The sequence below is a fragment of the Crinia signifera genome, chromosome 8 (genome assembly GCF_055691185.1).
Source record: "Crinia signifera chromosome 8, ASM5569118v1, whole genome shotgun sequence".
NCBI lineage: Eukaryota > Metazoa > Chordata > Amphibia > Anura > Myobatrachidae > Crinia > Crinia signifera.
In genome coordinates, this window is record NC_139224.1 from 100856855 (window position 1) to 100884118 (window position 27264).

At 45.5% G+C, this 27264-nt stretch overlaps 1 protein-coding gene across 4 annotated transcripts in view; it reads right to left on the minus strand.

Moving 5' to 3' along the window:
• Positions 1-27264, minus strand: part of CRB1 (crumbs cell polarity complex component 1) — a 124807-nt gene that overhangs the window by 67827 nt on the left and 29716 nt on the right. For all 4 annotated transcript variants that reach the window (XR_014454430.1, XM_083156884.1, XM_083156885.1 and 1 more), the window contains exon 2: positions 22082-22615. Coding sequence is in view for 3 of the 4 variants with exons in the window: in XM_083156884.1 (XP_083013010.1) it covers positions 22082-22615 (534 nt within the window). In the remaining variant the exon portion in view is untranslated. The remainder of the gene's footprint in view (positions 1-22081; positions 22616-27264) is intronic.

Consider the following 27264-nt stretch of genomic DNA (forward strand, 5'->3'; position numbering starts at 1 on the left):
ATGTGCAGACAAAATTAGATTTGGGTGAGTTATTTTGTCTCTGTGCAGGGTAAATACTGGCTGCTTTATTTTTACACTGCAATATAGATTTCACTTTGAAGTAAAACCCCACCCAAATCTAATTCTCTCTGCACAAGTTACATCTGCCCCACCTGCAGTGCACATGGTTTTGTCCATCTAAAAAGGATTTTGTCAGAAAGAGTGAACTAGAATAACCCCCATAGTTATTAATTTGTTAATCTGGCAATGCAGCAGATTTAGATCCAATTCAGCCCTGATTGCTCAGCTGCGAATTTGCATGGCGGCCATTTATCAATACACTGTGCATGCATACGGTTCGCAGTACCCATGCATGAAGCCATGCTGCAATGAAATCCTGCTACTATTTCTATTTGCACACCGTTCGCAAGGTGATTGACAGGAAGTAGGCATCTGGGGATGGAAACGGGCTGTTTAGTGGGAGTGTTAAGAAAATCGCTAGTTGTGCCAGAAAAAATGCTGGGTGTGTTAGGGAAAACACATGCGTGCCTAAACAGGCAACCATCAAAGGATCATTGAAGGATTTAGTCCCTGCACCCAAGGCTGGGTGCAGGGGCCAAATCATCCTTTAGCAACTGTGTGGGGAACTCGGCAAGCAAGGGGGGTGAGCGGCATTAAAACCACGCATAGCGGTGTGAAATTAGGGTCCTATATCCCTACAGGTGCGGTCAGACCTACTGCCAACAGGTGCAACTGTGAATGGACTTTATCTCATGACAGAGAGCAGCCCATCTCGCAGCTTTAGCTGTGGCTAAATTCAAGTGATTTAAAGGACCTCTGACATCAGAGCCATGTGACCCAAAATGGCAGAGGTATGAGCAAGGTCCATTCAAGTTGACCCATTGCATGTTCGCTTCGCTCACCAAGCTTCAGGCATGGTGGCTCACTCTACTCCACTTCCCTCGCCACAGGTTACAATCCGTTTGGGTAATAAAAGTGTTAGCCCACTGAACTTTAGATGTCCTTTAGATGGAATGGTGCCATGCCCTCCCACAGATGGTCAGCACTGTATATGTACACAGAAAGGCCAGCCACTCCAGCAGGCCCTTGTCAAAATGCTCTCCAGGATTACCCAATCAACTAAAGCAGGGTACACACTATGCGATAAACTCAGTCAACAATGGAGGTTATTCCGAGCTGATCAGTTGTGCGAATTCACATGATGATCGATTATCGAATGACTGCACATGCGTATGGATCACAGTGTGTATGTACGAGGCAGAGCAACGACAAAGATCAGCATTTTTTGTTCACCATTACCTCGCAACTGACAGGAAGCCAGCGTTAGTGAATGGTAACCGGACGTTTTCTGGGAGTGTCAGGAAAAAGCTGGCGTGCCCAGGTATATTCAGGGAGGGTATGTGATGTCAGCTCTGGCCTCGATCACACTGTCCATCAAAAATTGCAGCCTTGCTAACAGGTCTGAATCAGGACCCTAGTGTATACACACTGAATGATTTGGCATGCAATAAGTATATCATATCATTTGTTTTTTCAGTCACCATCTTGTTTTATGAACGTGTATCATTTTAATTTGAATGAAAAGCACCTGGTCATAAACAGCATAGGCAAAATTTGACAGCATGTATGGGGGATAGAGTAGGTACACACTAGATAATATGCATGATCATTTTGTTAACGATTTTGTTATCATGCATATCATTAGGAAATTGGTGTGTACTCAGTTTTAGACAGCCTGTGACAATCCTGTAGACGGGCACAGAAATCATTGTTTATTAATACTATAGCCGCTGTTCGCCTCTCTGTGGAGCACTAACTAATTGTTTCTATATAAGGTAGACATTACAGGGCATTGTGAGGAATAAAATGTTTGCTTGCCAATTTCTTACACCTATTTTGACAAATTCACTTGGCACTCAAAGTGTTAAATTCTACAGCCGCTTGATTGGTTCTCTTCATCCCCTGGTCTATATAGATAGGTGTGACAAGTACAACATTTACAGCACCATTTTGGTGAATTATTCACACTTCGTGACAATATTTATCATCATTCTAATTACAATTTTCTGTGATCTTTTACTTGAAGTCAGCATGTATACAGAAATGTTATATGTTAGCCCATAGAAGAAAAGGTCAGACTTGGTGCCCCAACATATGGTGACTTTTCTCAAATGATGACTTATTTATCATTTGCAAAACCTGTGCCGAGGGCAGATAAGTGTCTGTGCATAGCTAGAATTGGATTCATGTCACAGTCTGCATTATGGACAATGTTGCAGTAAAAACATACTGTAGTCACTTCTTGGATACATGTGAAACCATATGAGTATAACCTTAAATCTAACATTCTTTTGATTTTATGGACTGTTTTTATTGTTCCAAAACATATATTATTATTATTATTATTATTATTATTATTATTGTTATTATTCTCATACATGTACGTGCATATGTTTATTCTGTCTCTCACAGTGGCAATAGGATTTTTTTTTATGGTTTATAATGAAATTTGTTATTCTAATAAAACTTTGTTAATTAAATAAAATTTTCTTGCTCTTTCACAGTGTTTTTATTTCATTTGGTCTTTGGGGTCTAGCTGTCCCCTTGTATAATAGAGCAGCAATTAGATTGTCTTTGGTGTATTGTGTATTGCACTTTCCTTATATAAATTTACTATAGATTAGAAAAGTAAATCTTTATATTGTAACTTCTTAAAGAACCATGTCCAGCAGGTGTGGTAAAACGGTAGGGTTTTATACACTGCAACTCAGAAGTCTTCTCACAGCAAATGTAAGATATTTTATGGAAAAACCAATCACAGCCTTCTTCGGATACAGCCAATGTACACAAGTACAGTGGGCCCTCCTGGTCTTGGCACCATGACCCCTGACACTCAACCCACTCCCACAAGCCTATTGCCTGGCCTACTTGTTCAGCATCAGAGCCCTAAACCTTGGTCCCAGGTGATCTTTAAACCAAGCTCTCAAGATCTGACTACTACCTGGCTTGCTGATCTCAGCAAGCTACAAAACCTGGACCAGACTTGCCATATACTCTATAGATTGTAAGCTTGCAGCAGAGCCCTCTAACCCCCAAGTCTGTCTGTTGTTACCCAGTTTGTTTTATCACTGTTTACTATTGTAAAGCGCAACGGAATCTGCTGCGCTATATAAGAAACTGTAAATAATAAATAATAATAATATACCCTACACATAGGTAATTAGATGGTGAGTATGAACCAACTCACTCTGCACCTGAAAACCATTCTGGCCGAACCTACTCAGCTGTGGCCCCATGACCCTCCTGCCACATACCTTCTCCCTGAGCTTCAACTCTTTTCTGAAGATTATAGACTCACTTGTTCACCTACCCGGATGTAACCCTTCCTTTGTGATCCTCTTCTCCATTTCTTCGCCTCCTGTAGCTTCACTATGGTACTCAATCCTTGAAGGAAACTTACTTAGACCCCCTCCGGTAATTCCCCTGGGTCTGGTCACTTGTGCTGCTCTGGCTACTGCTGAATTTAGATACACAAATGACGCACCACACAATGCCCAATGCTGTGCCCTACCACTTGTCCTTCCGTGTTCTGTACCTGCAGTGGGGATAGTCTATCGACCTAGGAGCAGCAGGATTTCAGGAGAAATGGAGGCAGTGTGGACTGAAACCTAGATTGGTAAAAGTGATGGTGTGGAAGTGCTGTCACTCACTCAGACTCATTTATGATCAGGCAGTTACAAAAAACCCAAAAGGTAAAGATCAAAGTGCAGATGCTATTATGGCCCACTGTACTCAGCAGTAGTCAAGCAGATTTTTATTAAATTAGTGAATATTAATTATTCTTTTTTTTGTAATAATAAAAAAACTTTGGCTGCGGCCAATAGAAGCTGGATTGGGCTGCGCAAATGCAGGGAGTGGCTTCCTAAACCCCAAGCTGTCTGTTTATCACAGCCTGGTCTGGCGGTTCAAATATTGGACATTTTACACTTCATGTTTTTTTTTATTTGCTTTTTAATAGTGTACATGATATAATTGTGCTTTTTATGTCTTTAAATTTGATTATTATATTGATTAAATCATTTATAGATCAATACAGTGCACTCTCATCCTTTTATAGTTTTTTGGTACTTGTTTCCTAGCACGGCGCCCATCGCATCGCATACCATAAGGCATACAATGGGATGCGATGCGATGTTAGCTGATGTTATACAATTTTAAATTGTATGCCATCGAATTGTATGCCATTGTACAATTTTAAATTGTATACCATCGAATTGTATGCCATTGTATGGCATATACAATGGTATACTATTTTAAATTGTATAAGCACCCTAATGGGTGTTTTCAATAATAAATGTGCCCCTATAAGATAAATAATTGTATAAGCACCGTAATAGGTGCTTACAATGTTAAAAGCACCCCCAAGCCACCCGTATTATCAACGTCAACCGAAGCGTGGCGTTATGCGTCCTCCGACCTTTTCATACCCCCACTATCCACGTCGGCGTGGAGTTGAATTTATATAGTGTGGCGAGCGCTGCAAGCCACCGAGCCCAAAGTGTGGCGAGCGCAGCAAGCCCCTTAAGGGGACGCGGAATACATGTGAAGTATCTAGCCACACTATATAAAATAATCTCCACACCGACGTGGATAGTGGGAGTATGAAAAGGTCGGAGGGCGCGTACCGCTGCCCCTCACGGGCTCGCTGCGCTCGCCACGCTTCGGGTTGGCGTTGATAGTGGTGGTGGCGTGGGGGTGCATTTAACATTGTGAGCACCTATTAAGGTGCTTATACAATTAAAAATTGTATATACAATTTAAAATCGCATCGTATTGCATTGTATGCCATTGTATGCCATATACAATGGTATACAATTTTAAATTGAATACAATGCCATACGACTGAATATCGTGGGCGCCGTGCTAGGAAACAAGTACAGGTTTTTTTTCCATGCTGTTCTGTATTAGTGGGAGCAGCATACTTATTTAATGATGCTGTGGCATTTCTTAGTTAATTAATTTTTTTATTTCATTAAACTTTTGATATATATTTTTCTTTTAAGGGGTGAGCATCATGACAGCATGTTAGGTCCAGTTTTTATCTTGGTACAGTATCTTGTCATCCAACACATTTTGTCATAAAGGTGTATGTGTTAATCTCAGATAGATGTCTCCAAAATATAACCATTTACGGTGCAATACTGAATATCACTTTTAGCGCATAATCAAACAATCAGTCACTAAGAAAGTCAGTCTGCGTCTACTGGGCAGAGTGCAGGAAAGTTAAAAATGTTGGCAAACCTCAGAAAATGCAGGTTTCAGTGGTTACAGTTTTTCTTATAGGCACCAAACTCCGAATGCAATACCTTCCGAAGTTTGGACACAGTGGGCAACATCTGTAGTTGGCATTAGAAAACAGAATCCCATGGGCTTTCTTTCATTTTAGTTTTGGCATTCCCTAATAGCAGAACTGTGGCAAGGCATGATGGGACTTTTAGTTTCACAACAGCTGGAGGGCCACAGTTTGGACATGCCTGCTTTAAGGCATGCCTGTCCATGCATGGACACACCGAAACAATAGCTAAAAAATATTTACTATACAGGAGATTAATACATTATATGAATAATTAAAACTTATTAGTACTTGGCTGTATGTAATACAGCTATAGTTATATGTAATACAGGTTGTGTATCCATTATCTGAATTTTTTTGGGGAAAAGGTAGGCAGCAGTGGCGTAACTATAGCCCCGCAGCCCCCGCGGTGGTGGGGAGGCGCAGAGGGACTGTGGGCACCGATCTGCGGGGCTATAGTTACAACTTACTACCTAGCCCTCCCACCCACCCAAGTATACTTACACACACCCCTTACCCCTCCGCATGCCGCCGCCGCATTCAGGGTCCCGGCCGCAGCGCAGATCTTGTCCTGGCTCTGTCTCCTCCTGCAGTTCTAATGAAAAATAATAATCAGAAAATGGCTGCCCCCATACGGCACACAGCTTTTTGGGATGCTAGAGGAGGCGCGGGTCTCTTCTAGCATCCTTAAAAACTGTCTGCTGTTAGGGGCAGCCATTTTGTGATGGTCATTATAGAACTGCAGGAGGAGACGGAACCGGGAGAAGATCTGTGCTGCGGGACCCTGAATGCGGCGAGCGGCATGCGGAGGGGTAAAGGGGGTGTTTAACTTCACTTGGGAAGGTGGGTGGGAGGGCTAGGGGGAGGGGGCGGCGCTGCCAATATCGGCAGGGGGGAGGCGCAAAAAATCTAGTTACGCCACTACACGGCAGCCAATTCCGTCCGGATTCCTCTTCATTGTCATCCCCTGTCCCAAGGTTGCATTGCATGGGTGCGCCGGTCAGCGATGAGAGGAGTCCAATGGCTGACGCAGCACCAGGGTATGAGGTGAGTATAAATAAAGTGCAGGGGGCAAAATATTCTGAAATCCTGCGGTTTTCAGAATATTTCAGTTTAGGGATATCCAGATAAGGGATACCCAGTCTGTACCCCTTTTACACTAACCCGGATGGTTGCAGAGTTAACCATTTATTTTTTTACCCGATTTACACCAGTGACGCTTAGTGTAAATGGGGTAAAAAAAATAACCCTGGTCCTGTTACCCAGCAATTCAACCAGGGAAAAACTTGGGTGTAACCTGGCGTTTTGATGTAAAAAGAGTATAACACATGATACCAATTTGGACACAAATTGCACACAAAGAAAGTAGCTATAGTGGTATACTTCCACACTAGGGTAAAGAAAAATAGCATATTTAACCCCTTCCCGACATTTGACGTATATATACGTCATGGCCGGGATGTACTTCCCGACACATGACGTATATATACGTCATGACTTTAAACTGTCCCCGCGTCTATAGACGCGGTGACAGTTTAAACATGTCTGCTGTCCCTGACAACACACATGTCCCTGCATGCCCAGGGGGGGTGGCGATGCCTCCCCCCCGTCGGCGATCGCTGTGATTGGCTGTTCAATGTGAACAGCCAGTCGCAGCGTTTTCCTGTGTTACCGGCGAATCAGACGCTCGGTAACACAGGTGTCAATCACCGCCGGGTGTGAGGGGGCATGAGGGGGTCACCGGTGATGACTACACCTCACCCCACCTGCCCCCAAGGCTGTGATTGGTCCGTCGACCCGACGGACCAATCACAGCCAAGGCGCGTCATTTAAACTAACGGTGACTGCGCTGCAGACGCCATTCCGGTCTGGAATTGCGTGCAGAGCGGTCACCGGCCACTCTGTCGTGCTATACATACCTGAACCTTGCCTGATACTTACCTGATCACCGCTGATCACCGCTGGTAGCGTGCTGCCAGCAGCTGGATGCTTCCTGGATCTTGTGACTTCCTGTGTCCTGCTGCTGCAGTGTCATAAAGTCACAGATCGTGAGAGATAGTGACAGAGAGTGACAGAGAGTGATAGAGAGTGCTATATTTTGTGTCTGCTGCACCCCTTTTGTGCTGATCAGTATATCTGTGCTGATCAGCAACTTTTTGGGGTTTTTTTTTTTTTATATATATATATATACCTGTCAGTTGCACCAAAGGTTGTGCTGCCTGTGCAACTGACTGCTGCCCCCCCTGCTGCCCCCCCTTTTGTGCTGATCAGTTTAAATTAATTAACTGATCAGCAACTTTTTGGGGGTCCAGGGTTTTTTTTTTTTATATATACCCTGTCAGGTTGCACCCACAGTTGGGTGCCTGCTGCCCCTCACTGCTAATCAGTGGTGCATCACTGCATCACTGATCTGCAGTTTTTTTGGGTTTTTTTGGAGAGTGCAGTGGGGTTTTGTTTTTACACCCACGTTGCTTTTGTGGGTGTCCTGTGGCCGCTGATCAGTGACGTACATCACTGAACAGCATTTTTGGCACAGGGTTGATATCATTTTTTTTCTGCAGTTTTTTTAAATTGTTTTTTTTTTTTGGAGAGTGCTGTGGTTTATTACACCCACGTTGCTTTTGTGGGTGTCCTGTGGCCGCTGATCAGTGACGTACATCACTGAACAGCATTTTTGGCACAGGGTTGATATAATTTTTTTTCTGCAGTTTTTTTAAATTGTTTTTTTTTTTGGAGAGTGCTGTGGTTTATTACACCCACGTTGCTTTTGTGGGTGTCCTGTGGCCGCTGATCAGTGACGTACATCACTGAACAGCATTTTTGGCACAGGGTTGATATAATTTTTTTTCTGCAGTTTTTTTAAATTGTTTTTTTTTGGAGAGTGCTGTGGTTTTTTTTTTTTTTTTAATTGTTTTTACACCCACATTGCTTTTGTGGGTGTCCTGTTGCCTTTGAGTGCTGTTCAGTGACGGACGTTACTGACCAACATCTGTGCTCAATTTTTGGCGCAGGACCTTTTTTTTTTTAACCCCTTCAATTTTTTTTTGTTTTATTGGGATCAAATTCCTGTATAAAGTATTTTTTTTCTGCACTACATACACACTACACACTACATACCCCCCGTGTTGAAATAAAGTTTGTACCCCCCCTACACTATACACGTGTTGAAACATTACACTTACAGAAACACAAAAATAAAAATGGCATCCCAAATGTCATCCCAAATGTCATCCCAGTCATCCAGAAGAATGTATTCAGCGGAGGAGGCATATGCCATGCTTGCCTCTGACTCTGACACAGCCAGTGATGCAAGCGGGGAATTTGAAGGATTCGTCTTAAGCTCCTCTTCCTCCTCTAGTGATGAGGGACCCCCTCAAAGACGCCCCCGTAGAGCAGCTGAGACCCCCCCCAAATGATTGATCCCGTATGGACCCCACCACCAGACAATTTTGAGCCCAAGGTTCCTGAGTTTTTGGCCATCCCAGGAATCCAATTTGATTCAACAGGTCTCAGAGAAATTGACTTTTTCAAATTATTTTTCTCTGATGATTTTATAAATTTAATGGTGGACCAAAGTAATTTATATGCCCAGCAGTTTATTGCTCAAAACCCCACGTCATCATTTGCTAGGTGGACCCCTGTAGATGCAGTAGAGATGATGACGTTTTGGGGTCTGGTGTTACATATGGGCATAGTAAAAAAGCCAGAAATTAGGCAATATTGGAGTACAGATGTTCTGTACAGCACCCCATTTTACCGTATGGCCATGACTCGGACTCGTTTTGAGACGATCCTTAAATTTTTACATTACACCGATAATGCACAGTGCCCACCCAGAGATGATCCCACCTTTGACCGGCTATTCAAAGTCAGGCCGGTCATTGATCATTTCAGTGCCAAATTTGCAGAGTTGTACATCCCTGAAAAATTTATTTGTATCGACGAGTCCCTTATACATTTTAAAGGAAGGGTTAAATTCCGCCAGTACCTTCCCAGTAAGAGGGCAAGGTATGGCATAAAAATGTATAAACTGTGTGAAAGCACCTCAGGGTACACCCACAGGTTTAGGGTATATGAAGGGAAGGATTCAAGAATTGAACCGCCAGAATGCCCCCCCTCCCTCGTAGGTGTTAGTGGAAAAATTATCTGGGATTTAGTGCACCCCTTCCTGGATAAAGGTTATCACCTCTATGTGGATAACTTTTACACTAGCATCCCCCTGTTTAAGGCCCTTGGTTCAAGAGGTACAGCAGCTTGCGGTACTGTGCGCAAGAACCAAAGAGGCCTCCCAAAAACGCACATTGCCCAAGTACTGAGAAGGGGTGAAAGCAGGGCACAATCCACCGAAAATATGTTGTTGGTCAAATATAAGGACAAGAGGGATGTCCTTATACTGACAACAATTCATGGAGACAGTACCACCTCCATCCCTGTACGAGGTACCAGTACCCACACCTCAAAACCTAATTGTATCCTAGATTACAATAAGTACATGGGCGGAGTGGATCTTTCAGATCAGGTACTGAAGCCGTACAGTCCCCTGCGGAAAACAAAAATCTGGTACAAGAAGCTGGCCGTGTATATCATCCAGATGGCACTGTATAACGCTTACGTGCTATTCCGTTCTACCAGCCAGAGGGGGACATTTATGCACTTTCAAGAGGAAGTCATAAAGGGCCTAATATTTGGGAACCAGCAGGCAGAGGGCCCCAGTACTTCTAGTACTGGCCCCCGTATTGTACCAGGGCAGCATTTTCCTAACGAAATCCCCTCCACTGCAAGAAAGGGCAGGACACAAAAAAGGTGCAAAGTTTGCTATAAAAAGGGAATAAGAAAGGATACTATTTTCCACTGTGAAACTTGCCCCGACAAACCCGGCCTATGTATAAAGGAGTGTTTTAAAATATACCACACATCTATGGATTATTAGGTTCATCATTTCACCGTGCTTCGGGGGTCTTGCTAATGCCACATAGCACCCACCATTCATTCCACCAGAATCTGAGCTGCAAAATCCAAAAATCACTCCTTCCCTTCTGAGTCCTGCCATGCACCCAACTGGTATTTTTTGGTCACATATGAGGCATTGCCGTACTCGGGAGAAATTGGGGCACAGATTTTGGGGTGCTTTGTCTCCTTCATTCCTTGTGAAAATGAAAAATTTTGAGCCAGAACTGCATTTTTGTGTAAAAAATGTAATTTTTCATTTGCACAGCCCAGTTGTATCAAAATTGGTGAAACCCCTGGGGGTTTGAAATGTACACTATACCCCTAGATGAATTCCCTGAGGGGTGTAGTTTGCAAAATGGGGTCACTTGTGGGGGGGTTCCACTGTATTGGTGCTTCGGGGGTCTTGCTAATGCGACATAGCACCCACCAACATTCCACCAGAATCTGAGCTGCAAAATCCAAAAATCACTCCTTCCCTTCTGAGTCCTGCCATGCACCCAAATGGTATTTTTTGGTCCCATGTGAGGCATTGCCGTACTCGGGAGAAATTGGGGCACAGATTTTGGGGTGCTTTGTCTCCTTCATTCCTTGTGAAAATGAAAAATTTTGAGCCAGAACTGCATTTTTGTGTAAAAAATTTAATTTTTCATTTGCACAGCCCAGTTGTATCAAAATTGGTGAAACCCCTGGGGCTTTGAAATGTACACTATACCCCTAGATGAATTCCCTGAGGGGTGTAGTTTGCAAAATGGGGTCACTTGTGGGGGGGTTCCACTGTATTGGTGCTTCGGGGGTCTTGCTAATGCGACATAGCACCCCCCAACATTCCACCAGAATCTGAGCTGCAAAATCCAAAAATCACTCCTTCCCTTCTGAGTCCTGCCATGCACCCAAATGGTATTTTTTGGTCACATGTGAGGCATTGCCGTACTCGGGAGAAATTGGGGCACAGATTTTGGGGTGCTTTGTCTCCTTCATTCCTTGTGAAAATGAAAAATTTTTAACCAGAACTGCATTTTTGTGTAAAAAATGTAATTTTTCATTTGCACAGCCCAGTTGTATCAAAATTGGTGAAACCCCTGGGGCTTTGAAATGTACACTATACCCCTAGATGAATTCCCTGAGGGGTGTAGTTTGCAAAATGGGGTCACTTGTGGGGGGGTTCCACTGTATTGGTGCTTCGGGGGTCTTGCTAATGCGACATAGCACCCCCCAACATTCCACCAGAATCTGAGCTGCAAAATCCAAAAATCACTCCTTCCCTTCTGAGTCCTGCCATGCACCCAAATGGTATTTTTTGGTCCCATGTGAGGCATTGCCGTACTCGGGAGAAATTGGGGCACAGATTTTGGGGTGCTTTGTCTCCTTCATTCCTTGTGAAAATGAAAAATTTTGAGCCAGAACTGCATTTTTGTGTAAAAAATGTAATTTTTCATTTGCACAGCCCAGTTGTATCAAAATTGGTGAAACCCCTGGGGGTTTGAAATGTACACTATACCCCTAGATGAATTCCCTGAGGGGTGTAGTTTGCAAAATGGGGTCACTTGTGGGGGGGTTCCACTGTATTGGTGCTTCGGGGGTCTTGCTAATGCGACATAGCACCCACCAACATTCCACCAGAATCTGAGCTGCAAAATCCAAAAATCACTCCTTCCCTTCTGAGTCCTGCCATGCACCCAAATGGTATTTTTTGGTCCCATGTGAGGCATTGCCGTACTCGGGAGAAATTGGGGCACAGATTTTGGGGTGCTTTGTCTCCTTCATTCCTTGTGAAAATGAAAAATTTTGAGCCAGAACTGCATTTTTGTGTAAAAAATTTAATTTTTCATTTGCACAGCCCAGTTGTATCAAAATTGGTGAAACCCCTGGGGCTTTGAAATGTACACTATACCCCTAGATGAATTCCCTGAGGGGTGTAGTTTGCAAAATGGGGTCACTTGTGGGGGGGTTCCACTGTATTGGTGCTTCGGGGGTCTTGCTAATGCGACATAGCACCCCCCAACATTCCACCAGAATCTGAGCTGCAAAATCCAAAAATCACTCCTTCCCTTCTGAGTCCTGCCATGCACCCAAATGGTATTTTTGGTCACATGTGAGGCATTGCCGTACTCGGGAGAAATTGGGGCACAGATTTTGGGGTGCTTTGTCTCCTTCATTCCTTGTGAAAATGAAAAATTTTGAGCCAGAACTGCATTTTTGTGTAAAAAATGTAATTTTTCATTTGCACAGCCCAGTTGTATCAAAATTGGTGAAACCCCTGGGGCTTTGAAATGTACACTATACCCCTAGATGAATTCCCTGAGGGGTGTAGTTTGCAAAATGGGGTCACTTGTGGGGGGGTTCCACTGTATTGGTGCTTCGGGGGTCTTGCTAATGCGACATAGCACCCCCCAACATTCCACCAGAATCTGAGCTGCAAAATCCAAAAATCACTCCTTCCCTTCTGAGTCCTGCCATGCACCCAAATGGTATTTTTTGGTCCCATGTGAGGCATTGCCGTACTCGGGAGAAATTGGGGCACAGATTTTGGGGTGCTTTGTCTCCTTCATTCCTTGTGAAAATGAAAAATTTTGAGCCAGAACTGCATTTTTGTGTAAAAAATGTAATTTTTCATTTGCACAGCCCAGTTGTATCAAAATTGGTGAAACCCCTGGGGCTTTGAAATGTACACTATACCCCTAGATGAATTCCCTGAGGGGTGTAGTTTGCAAAATGGGGTCACTTGTGGGGGGGTTCCACTGTATTGGTGCTTCGGGGGTCTTGCTAATGCGACATAGCACCCCCCAACATTCCACCAGAATCTGAGCTGCAAAATCCAAAAATCACTCCTTCCCTTGAGTCCTGCCATGCACCCAAATGGTATTTTTTGGTCACATGTGAGGCATTGCCCTACTCGGGAGAAATTGGGGCACAGATTTTGGGGTGCTTTGTCTCCTTCATTCCTTGTGAAAATGAAAAATTTTGAGCCAGAACTGCATTTTTGTGTAAAAAATTTAATTTTTCATTTGCACAGCCCAGTTGTATCAAAATTGGTGAAACCCCTGGGGGTTTGAAATGTACACTATACCCCTAGATGAATTCCCTGAGGGGTGTAGTTTGCAAAATGGGGTCACTTGTGGGGGGGTTCCACTGTATTGGTGCTTCGGGGGTCTTCCTAATGCGACATAGCACCCACCAACATTCCACCAGAATCTGAGCTGCAAAATCCAAAAATCACTCCTTCCCTTCTGAGTCCTGCCATGCACCCAAATGGTATTTTTTGGTCCCATGTGAGGCATTGCCGTACTCGGGAGAAATTGGGGCACAGATTTTGGGGTGCTTTGTCTCCTTCATTCCTTGTGAAAATGAAAAATTTTGAGCCAGAACTGCATTTTTGTGTAAAAAATTTAATTTTTCATTTGCACAGCCCAGTTGTATCAAAATTGGTGAAACCCCTGGGGGTTTGAAATGTACACTATACCCCTAGATGAATTCCCTGAGGGGTGTAGTTTGCAAAATGGGGTCACTTGTGGGGGGTTCCACTGTATTGGTGCTTGGGGGGTCTTGCTAATGCGACATAGCACCCACCAACATTCCACCAGAATCTGAGCTGCAAAATCCAAAAATCACTCCTTCCCTTCTGAGTCCTGCCATGCACCCAAATGGTATTTTTTGGTCACATGTGAGGCATTGCCGTACTCGGGAGAAATTGGGGCACAGATTTTGGGGTGCTTTGTCTCCTTCATTCCTTGTGAAAATGAAAAATTTTGAGCCAGAACTGCATTTTTGTGTAAAAAATGTAATTTTTCATTTGCACAGCCCAGTTGTATCAAAATTGGTGAAACCCCTGGGGGTTTGAAATGTACGCTATACCCCTAGATGAATTCCCTGAGGGGTGTAGTTTGCAAAATGGGGTCACTTGTGGGGGGGTTCCACTGTATTGGTGCTTCGGGGGTCTTGCTAATGCGACATAGCACCCACCAACATTCCACCAGAATCTGAGCTGCAAAATCCAAAAATCACTCCTTCCCTTCTGAGTCCTGCCATGCACCCAAATGGTATTTTTTGGTCACATGTGAGGCATTGCCGTACTCGGGAGAAATTGGGGCACAGATTTTGGGGTGATTTGTCTCCTTCATTCCTTGTGAAAATGAAAAATTTGGAGCCAGAACTGCATTTTTGTGTAAAAAAATTAATTTTTCATTTTCACTGCCCAGTTGTACCACAATTGGTGAAACCCCTTGGGGTTTGAAATGTACACTATACCCCTAGATGAATTCCCTGAGGGGTGTAGTTTGCAAAATGGGGTCACTTGTGGGGGGGTTCCTAACTTTTAGCATCTTATGGTGCCTAGAAACCTACATGGTGCCTAAAAAATAATCTCATAAAAAGGAGGCTCCAAAATCAAGTAGGTGCTCCTTCTATTATGAAGCCTGTGGTTTGGTCAACGTGCACACTAGGGCCACATATAGGATATTTATGAAAACAAAAGAATTGGGGGAATCAATTTTTAGTCACATTTCTCTAGTAAAATCTACTGTGTTCCTTAGAAAAATGTATTAAAATTGCAAATCTGCAAAAAAAATGAAATTTTGAAATTTCACCTACACTTTGTTTTAATTCCTGTGAAACACCTAAAGGGTTAACAAACTTCCAAAATGCTGTTTTGAATACTGTGAGGGGTGCAGTTTTTGAAATGGCATCATTTATGGGGGTGTCTCACATACAAGTCCCTCAAAGTCACATCAGAACTGAACTGGTCCCTAAAAAAATCAGTGTTTGAAATTTTCTTGAAAATTTGAGAATTTGCTATTCATATTTTAAGCCTCCTAGTGTCCAAAAAAATTAAAAGGAGGCTGAAATAATGATGGCAACATAAAGTAGACATATGGTCTATGTTCGTTATTAACTATTTTGAGTGGTATGATTATTTGTCTCACAAGCAGAAAATTTAACATTTTGAAAATTGCTAAATTTTCCATTTTTTTACGACATTTTGGTATTTTTCACAAAAAAACACAGACTGTATCGACCCAAATTTACCACTAACTTGAAGTACAATGTCTCACGAGAAAACAATCTCAAAATCACTGGGATAAGTAAAAGCAAAAAAAAAGTTATCCCCACTTAAGTGATACATGTCAGATTTGAAAAAAGGGCTCTGTCAGGAAGGCAAAAACATGCTGCGTCAGGAAGGGGTTAAAAAGACCCAACAAGTTTTATTACCAGATATGTGTGCTGCCATAAAGACATGACCAGTGCATACCAGCCTATACAGAGCACTCATCCCTCATAACTGGGACCTTATGAATCTTTTCTTTAATTACAATATTTTTTTTCTAAATGACTGTACTGTACATCTATTTGTAAGGCTTCATTTATTTCTACCAACTGATTTATGATATCCCTTCTACCCGCAACATGCAGAAATCTCTTGATGACTATTATATTTTTTTACATTTGTTCATTTGAACAAACCTTCATGTCACCAACATTATATTCTTATGACTATGACTAAGTGTCACATTTTTTTAAACAGAGAATTCACGTTTTTCTAGCACCATGTTAGAACACGGGAAAGATATCCTCCCTAACACCAAAACCAGTTACTGTATCCTGAAATTTCAGAAACTCCAGAGGGAAAAATAACGATTATCTGCTCCCATTTGATTCGTCAAATAGTTGCACAAAGTTGGATAGTATAAAGTCTGACTTTTTCGAGAACTCACCCAATGTAATAGAGTGTGTCTTTAACCTTGAATTGCAAATCATGTCCGACTTTTATTTCTAATCTTAAAAATCTCAAATACAGATGGAGCCACTCTCATTAGAGCCGCTTCTGGCAATGTTTTTGTGGTTTGTTCATAAAACGCAACTTCATTTCAAAACCTAAAATTTATTTAGGGCTAATGTATATCCTATAGGGTGTGGCAATCGGTGACTTTCTCTCACACTTTGTAAGTGTTATGTGGTGCATTCCTGTCATGCTTTCTGGTCTAAAAATCCAGTTAGAAGTCAGTTACATTTGTCATGAACCCCGGTTCTCGCAATGCTCGCATGCGCCCCTTACCGGCACGCTGGGGTAGTGTCCTCCGTAGGTCGGCTGCCGGCACGGTCGGCAATCCCTGGCGTGATGTCTGTTGTTTCCAAATCGCCCCTGCATCACTGTGAGCTCCAGGTGTATTCCCTGATCAAGCTGCGGGTCACATGATCCAGGTAAGCTCCAACTTACTTCCTGGTCTGTGTGCTGCTGCTGCGGCTGATTCCATCACCTGCGTCTGATTCCCTAATCACCTGGAGGGATAAAAACCCAGCTCACAGTCTCCTCCTTGTCTTGAACAACTCGTCAGTTTACCTGTGAGTTCTCCAGCGTTAAGCTCCTGTCAAGACTCCCCACGTGCTCCAGAGGTCCGGTTTCCTGAGTCCGCTGTCACCTGTGTTACTCTCAGCGTCCTGGTCATTCCACTCCTGCCAGAAGTCTCCACGTGTTTCCATCTGCCGTGTGATCCTGTCTTCTCGTGCAGCCCAGGTTACTTGCTCAGTGTCCGGTTATCCGTGGGTTCCGTGCCCGTCTCCCCTCGGCTCTCAAGCCGCCTCAGTGATCCCCAGTGATCCCCAGTACCGGCTCCCTAGCCGCCTCCAGCGATCCCCAGTGATCTCAAGTACCGGCTCCCTAGCCGCTCCAGCGATCCGCAGTGATCTCAAGTACCGGCTCCCTAGCCGCTCCAGCGATCCCCCGTGATCTCAAGTATCGGCTCCCTAGCCGCCCCAGTGTCCCCAGTGTCTCCAGTGCCTCCTGTGCCCTCCTGTGTTACCCTCGTGTCATCCTCGGCTTCCAGGCCGCATCTTTCATCTCTCAAGTACCCTCTGTGTTGCTGTATAGCATTCAGTGCCATCGACCACCATCGATGGTTTAAGTACCCCGTTTAAAGACTCTTGTGCCTCAACTCTGCCAAAGTCACAGGGGAACCTGGGCAGAGGGCCGCGACCTGGTCGGCAGTTGCAGCGAAGTCCATATCCCCTTGCGGGGGTCCCTGGTGAATACCACTGTCGGCTTAGACCCCACGCCTCTGCTTTAGGTCTCAGCCAATCCTCTGTGTCCCCGGCAGTTCATCTCCCTCCTGTCTACGTGCATGAGCTCCAGCTACCTCAAGCCTCCTCGCTTCCAGTTCCCTGCGCCCTCCACTGGCGCACCCAGGTCAGTGCCGGGAACACAGACAGTCCAGGCCGTGACAACATTGACCGAGTTCTAGAAAAAAGTCGGACATTATGGGGGAAATGTAATAGGATGAGAGATTCGGAAAGTGAGAGATTTGATAAGAAATCTCCAGTTTTTTTAAAGCAGCAATTATTTACACTGCAAAACCAGTTTGATTTTGAAGTGTAAATGATCGTTGCTTTAAAAGATACTAAAGATTTCTTACCAAATCTCTCACTTTCTGAATCTCTCATCCTATTAAATTTCACCCTATAATTCCGAACTTCGTGTGACTCTTTCCCCAGACATTAAAATTGGCTCCCTGGCCATTGTGTTTATTAGGGATATAGATTAATGCCGTATGACCAGTGAATCTCAGACAAAGGGCCATACAGATGTAGCAGGCCTTGTTGTTGCTGGCGATCGCTGCTGGCGGATTGCCAGCAACACGGCGCCTTTATCTGACTGAGACGCGTGTGCGTCCTCCACGCACGCGCGTCTCAGGGCGGCGGGGTGGCGAGGCGGATGCAATACTGTCCGCCTCCCGCTCGAGGGGGCAGGGGGGGACCCGAGGAGGCTGCGGGGGGGTGCGGTCACCCGGTGTGGGCACCGGGCGACCGAGGGCAGCACCGTCGGAAGGGGATGCGCGCGCACCTCGTGCGCGCACGTCCTCTTCCGGCATACAGATGGCGGCGGGGCAGGGGATGGCGATGGCGATGCCATCGCCATCACCTGCAAAAATGAATCCCGCTACATCTGTATGCTTCAAAAGAGATAAAATAAACAACCAACCAATCAGCTCCTGTCTGTGACATGGCAGGTTGGAGCTGATTGGCTGGCTGTTTATCACTCTCCATTTTATCACTTTTGAAGCTTAGTGCATCTGGCCCATAGACAATAATAGGTCTATAAATGCTGACAGCTTGTAACACGAAAATATATTGTACACTTTTCTGATGTCCTACCAGATATGTGATCTGTTTTACAATTAATACATCTCTTATATATTTATATGGTGAGGACTGGCGCTTCGTACTGTTTGCCCAAGATGTTCTATTTTTGTGCTTTTAATTGGCCAATTTATTATATACCAGGATACACACGGAGACAGAGTAATACTCAATTGTCCAAAGAATATGTCTCACGTGTGTATGTGGTTCAGGCAGCGTGTCGGGGGAAATTTGCCAATTCCCAATGTGAAACACAGAAAAAGAAAGAGAAATACACGCGCTAGAAACAATGTATATGAAAAAGAAAACAATAAATTTATTATACACAAATTTGCACTGGCCAGTGACACCTAATGTTTAAAATGACAATTATAAAAACATGTGTTACACACTGTTTACTGTTAAAAACCTGGCTATGGGTTCCTTGGTAGATCTCCTACTGAGGTCGTTTGTGTCCCCAAATTATTGTTGGTTAATGTTGTGTCAACAGCTTTTATGACACTCAGGACAAATGGACGGCAGTTTTGAATGTCCACTGTCTGGCCAGACAATTTAAAATCATCTGATGAAGCCGCTGATACCTGCTAGGAGGCGGAGAAACGCGTTATACAGCCACAGGCTCCTCTTGCTCCCCTTTCTTGGAGCTCCAAGTGTGATTCTTCACCTGCCTGCCTAAAAGCAAGTACCGGTACAAAAACTTTGTATACTCGCCACTGCACTCAGCTGCAGGTGGAAATCGAGTTTATTTGGGATCCTCATCTTGTGTATTTTTTTCCTCCTTTTTTTTATTTTAAATTGTCTGGCCATTCAAAACTGCCATCCATTTGTCCTGAGTGTCATAAAAGCTGTTGACACAACATTAACCAACAATAATTTGGGGACACAAAGTTCCTTAGTAGGAGATCTACCAAGGAACCCATAGCCAGGTTTTTAACAGTAAACAGTGTGTAACACATGTTTTTATAATTGTCATTTTAAACATTAGGTGTCACTGGCCAGTGCAAATTTGTGTATAATAAATTTATTGTTTTCTTTTTCATATACATTGTTTCTAGCGCGTGTATTTCTCTTTCTTATATATTTAGCCAGATCTGTCACTCTGTGTGTGTATAACGCTGGGCGGAGTCACAGAGTGGCAGATGGGGCTAATAGCCTATGACCAGCAGTGGCCACCTACTCCTTCTCTGTAAGTGACTGTGGTGAGCAAGAGTAGGAGGTCCCCTGGCAGTATCCCTTCCCCAGCTCCCCCCTTGATCCCCCGGCTGTATCCCCAGTTTATACCGCAATCCCCCGCCAGCATCCCCAGCTGTACCCCCACCCCCCTCAGGCTCTCGGCTCTGTCTATGTGCCAGACAGCCCCCTACCCCTGCAAAAACCAGCCACCCCCGCGATCTCCCAGAAGGAAGTGTGCCCGGTGCGCATCTTCAAAATCCCCCAGCAGAGCCTTCAGCCGCACACCCCCAACTTCCTGCAATCTTCAAAGTGTCTCCCCAGCGCACACCACCTCCACTCCCCAGCCCAACCTCCCCCCCAGACGCAATCTTCCGCAAGTGTCCCCACCACACCTCCCCTTCCTACGGCAGAGTCCCCAGCCACACTTTCTCCAGAACACAATGTCCATTACCGTGGGAGGGTCCTCAGCAGCACACCCCCAAGCACAAACTTCCGCCAGTGTCCCGGCCGCACCCCCTTGACTTCCCATGGCAGAGTGCATAGCTGCACCAAACCCCAGCCCCCCGCAAGCTCCCACGTGTCTCTCAAGCCCACCACCTCCATTACCACAGCCGCACCCCCCCACGCGTTCTTCCCCCAGTGCCCCCGCAGCACCTCCTCCACTTCCCGTGCACAGCCGCACCAAACCCCCTGCCATGCAATCTCCCGCTTGCCTCCCAGCGCACCACCTCCATTACCGCGGAAGAGTCCCCAGCTGCAACCCTCCCATCAGTGTCCCCGTCGCACATCCACAATGTTCCGGACCGCACCACCAACCCCTGCCCCCGCAATCTCCCGCATGTCTCCTCAGTGCACCTCCACTCTCCATTTCAGCAAGAGGGTCCCCACCAACCCCTGCCCCTGCGATCTCCCGCCAGTGTCCCCGCCATGCCTCCACAATCCCCCGGCAGCCTCCCCAGCCGCACCAAACCCCAATTCCCCCGAGATCTCCTGGCAGTGCCCACAGCACACCTCCACAATCCCCCGTCTGAGTACCTAAACGCACCACCCCCATCTTCCCACCGGTGTCCTTAGCGCTCCATTCCTACAGCAGGGTCCACAAACGCACCCCTTCTCCTGCAATCTCCCGCAGGTGTCCCCTGCGCCCCTCCTCCATATTGCTGTGTCAGGGTCCCCAGCCCCACCCCCACGATCTCCCGCCAGTGTCCCCGGTTCACTTCCACAATCACTCGGCAGTGTTCCTAGCACCTCCTCAATCCCCCGGCAGCATTACCAGCTACACCAACTCCCCTCCCCAATCCCCCCAACATCTAACGGCTGAGAACCTAAACTTAAAACTCCCCATCTCCCACCAGTGTCCCCAGGGCACCTCCTCAAACCCCCGCGCCCCCTGGCAGGGTACCTAGCTGCACGCCCCCCCCCCCCCGATCAACCGCTATTGTCCCTAGCACCACCATAATTCCCCATCCCCAGCTGCACTGCCAAATTCACACCTCCCCCGCCCTGCAGGAAGGAGAAATAATTTCATGGTCAGACATCAAATTATTTAGGTAGCCTTCACTCTTAAAATTAAGTCTATACTTACCTTTCAGATGCCCGCTATCTGCGGAATATAATATCAGCCGCCCACACCATGAATGAATGCCCATGCCTACGTTAGCAGGGGTATACCCAGCATTTCCATAATCATCCCTGAACATCCCCCACCTGCAGTACCCACACACCCATTCTTCCCACACCACCACCTCACCTCCCACACCCACAGCTCCCCCCTAACTGCCTGTCACTCAACCAATGCCACCCCGCACCTTACCAACCCACACGAAATGCCCCCGCACATGTCACTCCAACACCCGCAGTATCCCCACACCTGCCACTACCCCACCGACACTTCCCCCAAACACCATCCCACACCCACGTCGCCCTTGCACCCCACCCTCACCCCACCCACACCACACCCACCCGCAACACCACTGCACCCGACCCCTCCATCATCCACAGCACCCCAGCATCCACTTGCAGAACACCACAACCACACCTCCACCACCCACAATATACTGACACCAGCCTTTCCCCCATCCACAGCATGCACAAAACCCATCTCTCACCCACGCCAACCCCGGGACCGCTCGTCCAGCACCAGCGGCACACCAGCCGTCGTCCATCCCCAACCCAACTACAGCACCCCTGCACCTCCCCCACATGCGGCCCTGTACCTAACCAAACCACACCACCCACACCTGCAACTCCACCACCCACAGTATCCCCTAACCCGCTACTCCCACACCACACCCTAGCACCTACCCCCACCTATACCACCCTTGCACCTGACCCTCACCCACGTAATTTCTATTTATGATTCAGGCATACGCTGGTGTGTATTACCACCTAAACATCTGAATTGTCAATATAAATTGTATATGTACAATGTGATACACAAACTTTCTTTAGTTGAAATGTGCTTTATGGATGTTTTACCTGTATACTCTGGCAGACAAACACACAGGTATCTTCCAATCTGATTCAGGCATGTGCCCCCATGTTGGCAGGGATTAGAGATACATTCATCCACTTCAATGTCACATAATGCTCCCTGGAATCCAGGAACACAGTAACATGCTTGTCCATTCCCCCGGTCTCTACACACCGCTCCATTCTGGCATGGATTCCAAAGGCACTCATCTTCAGGAGCCTCACAGAATATCCCCATGTAACCTATAGCGCAAAAGCATGTAGGACCTCTGTCAGTAATATAGCATACACCTCCATGTTTGCAAATATTTATGAAGCATCTCTTCATTGGAATTTCACAGTTTCTTCCCTTGAAACCTGCAGGACAGCGGCACTCATAGGTGTCTGTATCAAGGGTAGCCTGGCATGTGGCATTCCTTGGGCAAGGATTTGAGAGGCAAGGATCAGATGAGCTCTGACAGTCTATCATAGATGAACAAGGCAAGTTTTCCATACATGGAGGAGAGGAGCAATGTGTTGGGCGTCTGTCACAAATAGTACCTAGAAAGTCCAAAAAAACAACAACATATATGTAAGTGAGCATTGGCAACTGGTCACATATTGGTGACTGGTTAATAAAACATCTTATACATGGTAGTGTATAGAATACTGTATATGCTATACATTGTACAGGGGTCGGAAAAAAAGATTTCAGAATTCTAGCACAGAATAAAAGATGTGCAGCTGAGATTATAATACAATTGGAGTTTTGTCAACCACCAACAAAGAGTAGGGGGGAGATTCTCTAAGCTAAAAATGCGGTAAAAACCCAGTTATCGGGGTTTTCACCGCATTTTGGGATGCTCTAAGCCTATGGGCTTCTAATTCAAACCCACCGCCACCCCGCCCCGAGCTACCGCCGCCCCCCGCCGCCCCGCACCGACCCCCCCTCACCTGTGTCCGGGCAGCACAGAGCTGTGCTGCCCGGACCTGTGACCTCCTCCCTGCACTTTACATCCTCTTCTGGGTGCAGGGAGGAGGACAGCCAGCCCCTCTTGCAGCAGCAGCAAGCAGCAGCCGGCCACCCGGGTAAGAGGGAAGGTGGGAGCCGCCGGGACCCGCCACTCATCGCCGGGTCAACTCAAAAGACAGCTCTTAACGCAAGAGCTGTCTTTTGTGATAATCACATATGTTACAGCATATGCGATAATTATGTTTGCGGTAGCCGGCGATGAGCGGCGGTAAGGGGGCGCGGATGTTAGAGCATCCCCCCTAGATGTACAAAGTAAAGAATTATATAACCAATAGCGCTATCTCCAATTTCATACACCATACAATCAAGATGGAAAATAAAAGTGCATGACCTATTGCATGAATATCCAGAGATTCATAGATCCGTAAATGCAGGTCTGATGGATCTGAAAAAGAAATCTCCAAACCCCCCCAGAACTGAAGGTTTTTTATTTAGGGGTGATTGGAGATATGAAAAAAACAATTGGTGCAATTCTTTTTTAAAACATGCAGGGTATTATATTTTTTATATAGCACTCACAAATAGACGGTGAATAGAAGGCATAAGTCAATCCAATAAGGCAATAACTGCTGGGCTGTTATTTACTTTGTATTGTAAAAGGGGTCACCAATTTAGCTTCTACATTACACAGGGGTCACCAGAATACATTCGCTTCTACTTTGCACAGGGGTCACCAGAGTAGCTTCTACATTCCACAGTGTCACCAGAGTAGCTTCTATATTCCACAGTGTCACCAGAATAGCTTCTACATTACACAGTGGTCAGAAGAGTAGCTCATACATTGTACAGGGGTCACCAGAATACAGTAGCTTCTACATTGCACAGGGGTCACCAGAGTAGCTCCTACATTGTACAGGAGTCACCAGAGTAGCTTCTACATTACACAGAGGTCACCAGAGTAGCTTCTACATTGTACAGGGGTCACCAGAGTAGCTCCTACATTGTACATGGGTCAATAGAGTCACTTCTACATTACACAGTGGTCACCAGAGTAGCTCCTACATTGTACAGGAGTCACCAGAGTAGCTTCTACATTACACAGAGGTCACCAGAGTAGTTCCTACATTGTACAGGGGTCACCAGAGTAGCTCCTACATTGCACAGGGGTCACCAGAGTAGCTCCTACATTGTATAGGGGTCACCAGAGTAGCTTCTACATTGTACAGGGGTCACCAGAGTAGTTTCTACATTGTACAGGAGTCACCAGAGTAGCTCCTACATTGCACAGGGGTCACCAGAGTAGCTCCTACATTGCACAGGGGTCACCAGAGTAGCTTCTACATTACACAGTGGTTACCAGAGTAGTTCCTACATTACACAGTGGTCCCCAGAGTAGTTCCTACATTGTACAGGAGTCACCAGAGTAGCTCCTACATTGTACATGGGTCACTGGAGTAGCTTCTACATTACACAGTGGTCATCAGAGTAGCTTCTACATTACACAGTGGTCAATAGAATAGCTTCTACATTGTACATGGGTCACTGGAGTAGCTTCTACATTGTACAGGGGTCACAAGAGTAGCTTCTACATTACACAGTGGTCACCAGAGTAGCTTCTACATTGTACAGGGTTCACCAGAGTAGCTCCTACATTACACAATGGTCACCAGAGTAGCTCCTACATTGTATAGGGGTCACCGGAGTTCCTTCTGCATTGTACAGGAGTCACCAGAGTAGCTTCTACATTACACAGTTGTTACCAGAGAAGCTTCTACATTGTACAGGAGTCACCAGAGTAGCTTCTACATTGCACAGGGGTCACCAGAATAGCTTCTACATTACACAGTGGTCACCAGAGTAGCTTCTACATTGTACAGGGTTCAAGAAAGAGGATAAAGATCCGCACAGACTGATAACCTGTATACTTATTTAGGAACCAACTAGTTTAAACTACTTGACAGGATAAATTCTGGTAGTTGAACGGTTAATCAATGATTGTACACTGGGATTTTTGTCAGTAAAGAGGCTGACAAAAGAAAGAAAAACGCTTTGTGGGCGCACTCCTTTGGGGATAAATTCAATGAATATTTTAAAACATAGCTTTTATTAAAGATTTATTTTTAAAATGAATGGCACAGGTAATTAAATAATGATTTAAAAATGTAGTGTGATCCTTAATCCCTTCCCGACATTTTACGTACATGTACGTCATGGCCGGGATGTACTTCCCGACACATGACGTACATGTACGTCATGGCTTTAAACTGTCCCCGCGTCTATAGACGCGGTGACAGTTTGGAGATGTCTGCTGTCCCTGACAGCAGACATGTCCCAGCATGTCCAGGGGGGGCGGCGATGCCTCCCCTCCGTCGGCGATCGCTGTGATTGGCTGTTCAATGTGAACAGCCAATTACAGCGTTTTCTGTGTACCGGCGAATAACGTTCGCCGGTGACACAGGGATCGGTGGTGATTGGTGCTGTAAAGTACAGCACCAATCACCACGGGGTGTAAGGGTGACACTGGTGTCACCCCACCTCACCCCACCCGCCCCCAAAGGCCGTGATTGGTCCGTCGGACCGACGGACCAATCACAGCCATGGAGGGTGATTTAAACTAACGGTGACTGCACTGCAGACGCCATTCCGGTCTGGAATTGCATGCAGTGCGGTCACCGTGCCTATCTGCCGTGATATACTGACCTGATCCTTGCAAATACTTACCTGATCACTGCTTGTAGCGTGCTGGATGCTTCCTGGATCTTGTGACTTCCTGTGTTGTGCTGCTGCAGTGTGATAGAGTTATAGATAGAGAGATAGAGAGAGATAGAGAGAGATAGTGACAGAGAGTGCTATATTTTGTGTCTGCTGCCCCCCCCTGTTTTGCTGATCAGTATATCTGTGCTGATCAGCAACTTTTTGGGGGTGCTGGGTTTTTTTATATATATATACAGCTGTGCTGCGTGTGCAACTGACTGCTGCCCCCCCTTTTGTGCTGATCAGTATAAATTAACTGATCAGCAACTTTTTGGGGGTCCAGGGTTTTTTTTTATATATATATATATATATATACCTGTCAGTGCTGCTGCTGCAGTGTCATAGAGTGAGAGATAGAGAGAGATAGTGACAGAGAGTGATAGAGAGTGCTATATTTTGTGTCTGCTGCCCCCCCTTTTGTGCTGATCAGTATATCTGTGCTGATCAGCAACTTTTTGGGGGTGCAGGGTTTTTTTTTTTATATATACCTGTCAGTTGCTGCCAGTTGCACTGTCAGTTGCACCAAAGGTTGTGCACCTGCTGCCCCTCACTGGTAATCAGTGTCGCATCAGTGATCACCTTTTTTTTTTTTGAGGGTGCTGTGGGGTCTTTTTTTATTTTTTTTTTTACACACACTGTGATTTTGTGGGTGTCCTGTGGCCACTGTGCGCTGATCAGTGACGTACATCACTGATCAGCTTTTTCGGCACAGGGTTGATCTATTTTTATTTTTTTTGATCAAATTCCTGTTGCCTTTGAGCGCTGTTCAGTGACAGACGTTACTGACCAACATCTGTGCTCAATTTTTGGCGCAGGACCTTTTTTTTTTTTTAACCCCTTCAATTTTTTTTTTTTTTATTGGGATCAAATTCCTGTATAAAGTATTTTTTTTTCTGCACTACATACACACTACACACGGGTTGAAATAAAGTTTGTACCCCCCCTACACTATACACGTGTTGAAACATTTCACTACCAGAAACACAAAAATAAAAATGGCATCCCAAATGTCATCCCAAATGTCATCCCAGTCATCCAGAAGAATGTATTCAGCGGAGGAGGCATATGCCATGCTTGCCTCTGACTCTGACACAGCCAGTGATGCAAGCGGGGAATTTGAAGGATTCATCTTAAGCTCCTCTTCCTCCTCTAGTGATGAGGGACCCCCTCAAAGACGCCCCCGTAGAGCAGCTGAGACCCCCCCCCAATAATTGATCTCGTATGGACCCCACCACCAGACAATTTTGAGCCCCAGGTTCCTGAGTTTTTGGCCATCGCAGGAATCCAATTTGATTCCACAGGTCTCAGAGAAATTTACTTTTTCAAATTATTTTTCTCTGATGATTTTATAAATTTAATGGTGGACCAAACTAATTTATATGCCCAGCAGTTTATTGCTCAAAACCCCACGTCATCATTTGCTAGGTGGACCCCTGTAGATGCAGTAGAGATGATGACGTTTTGGGGTCTGGTGTTTCATATG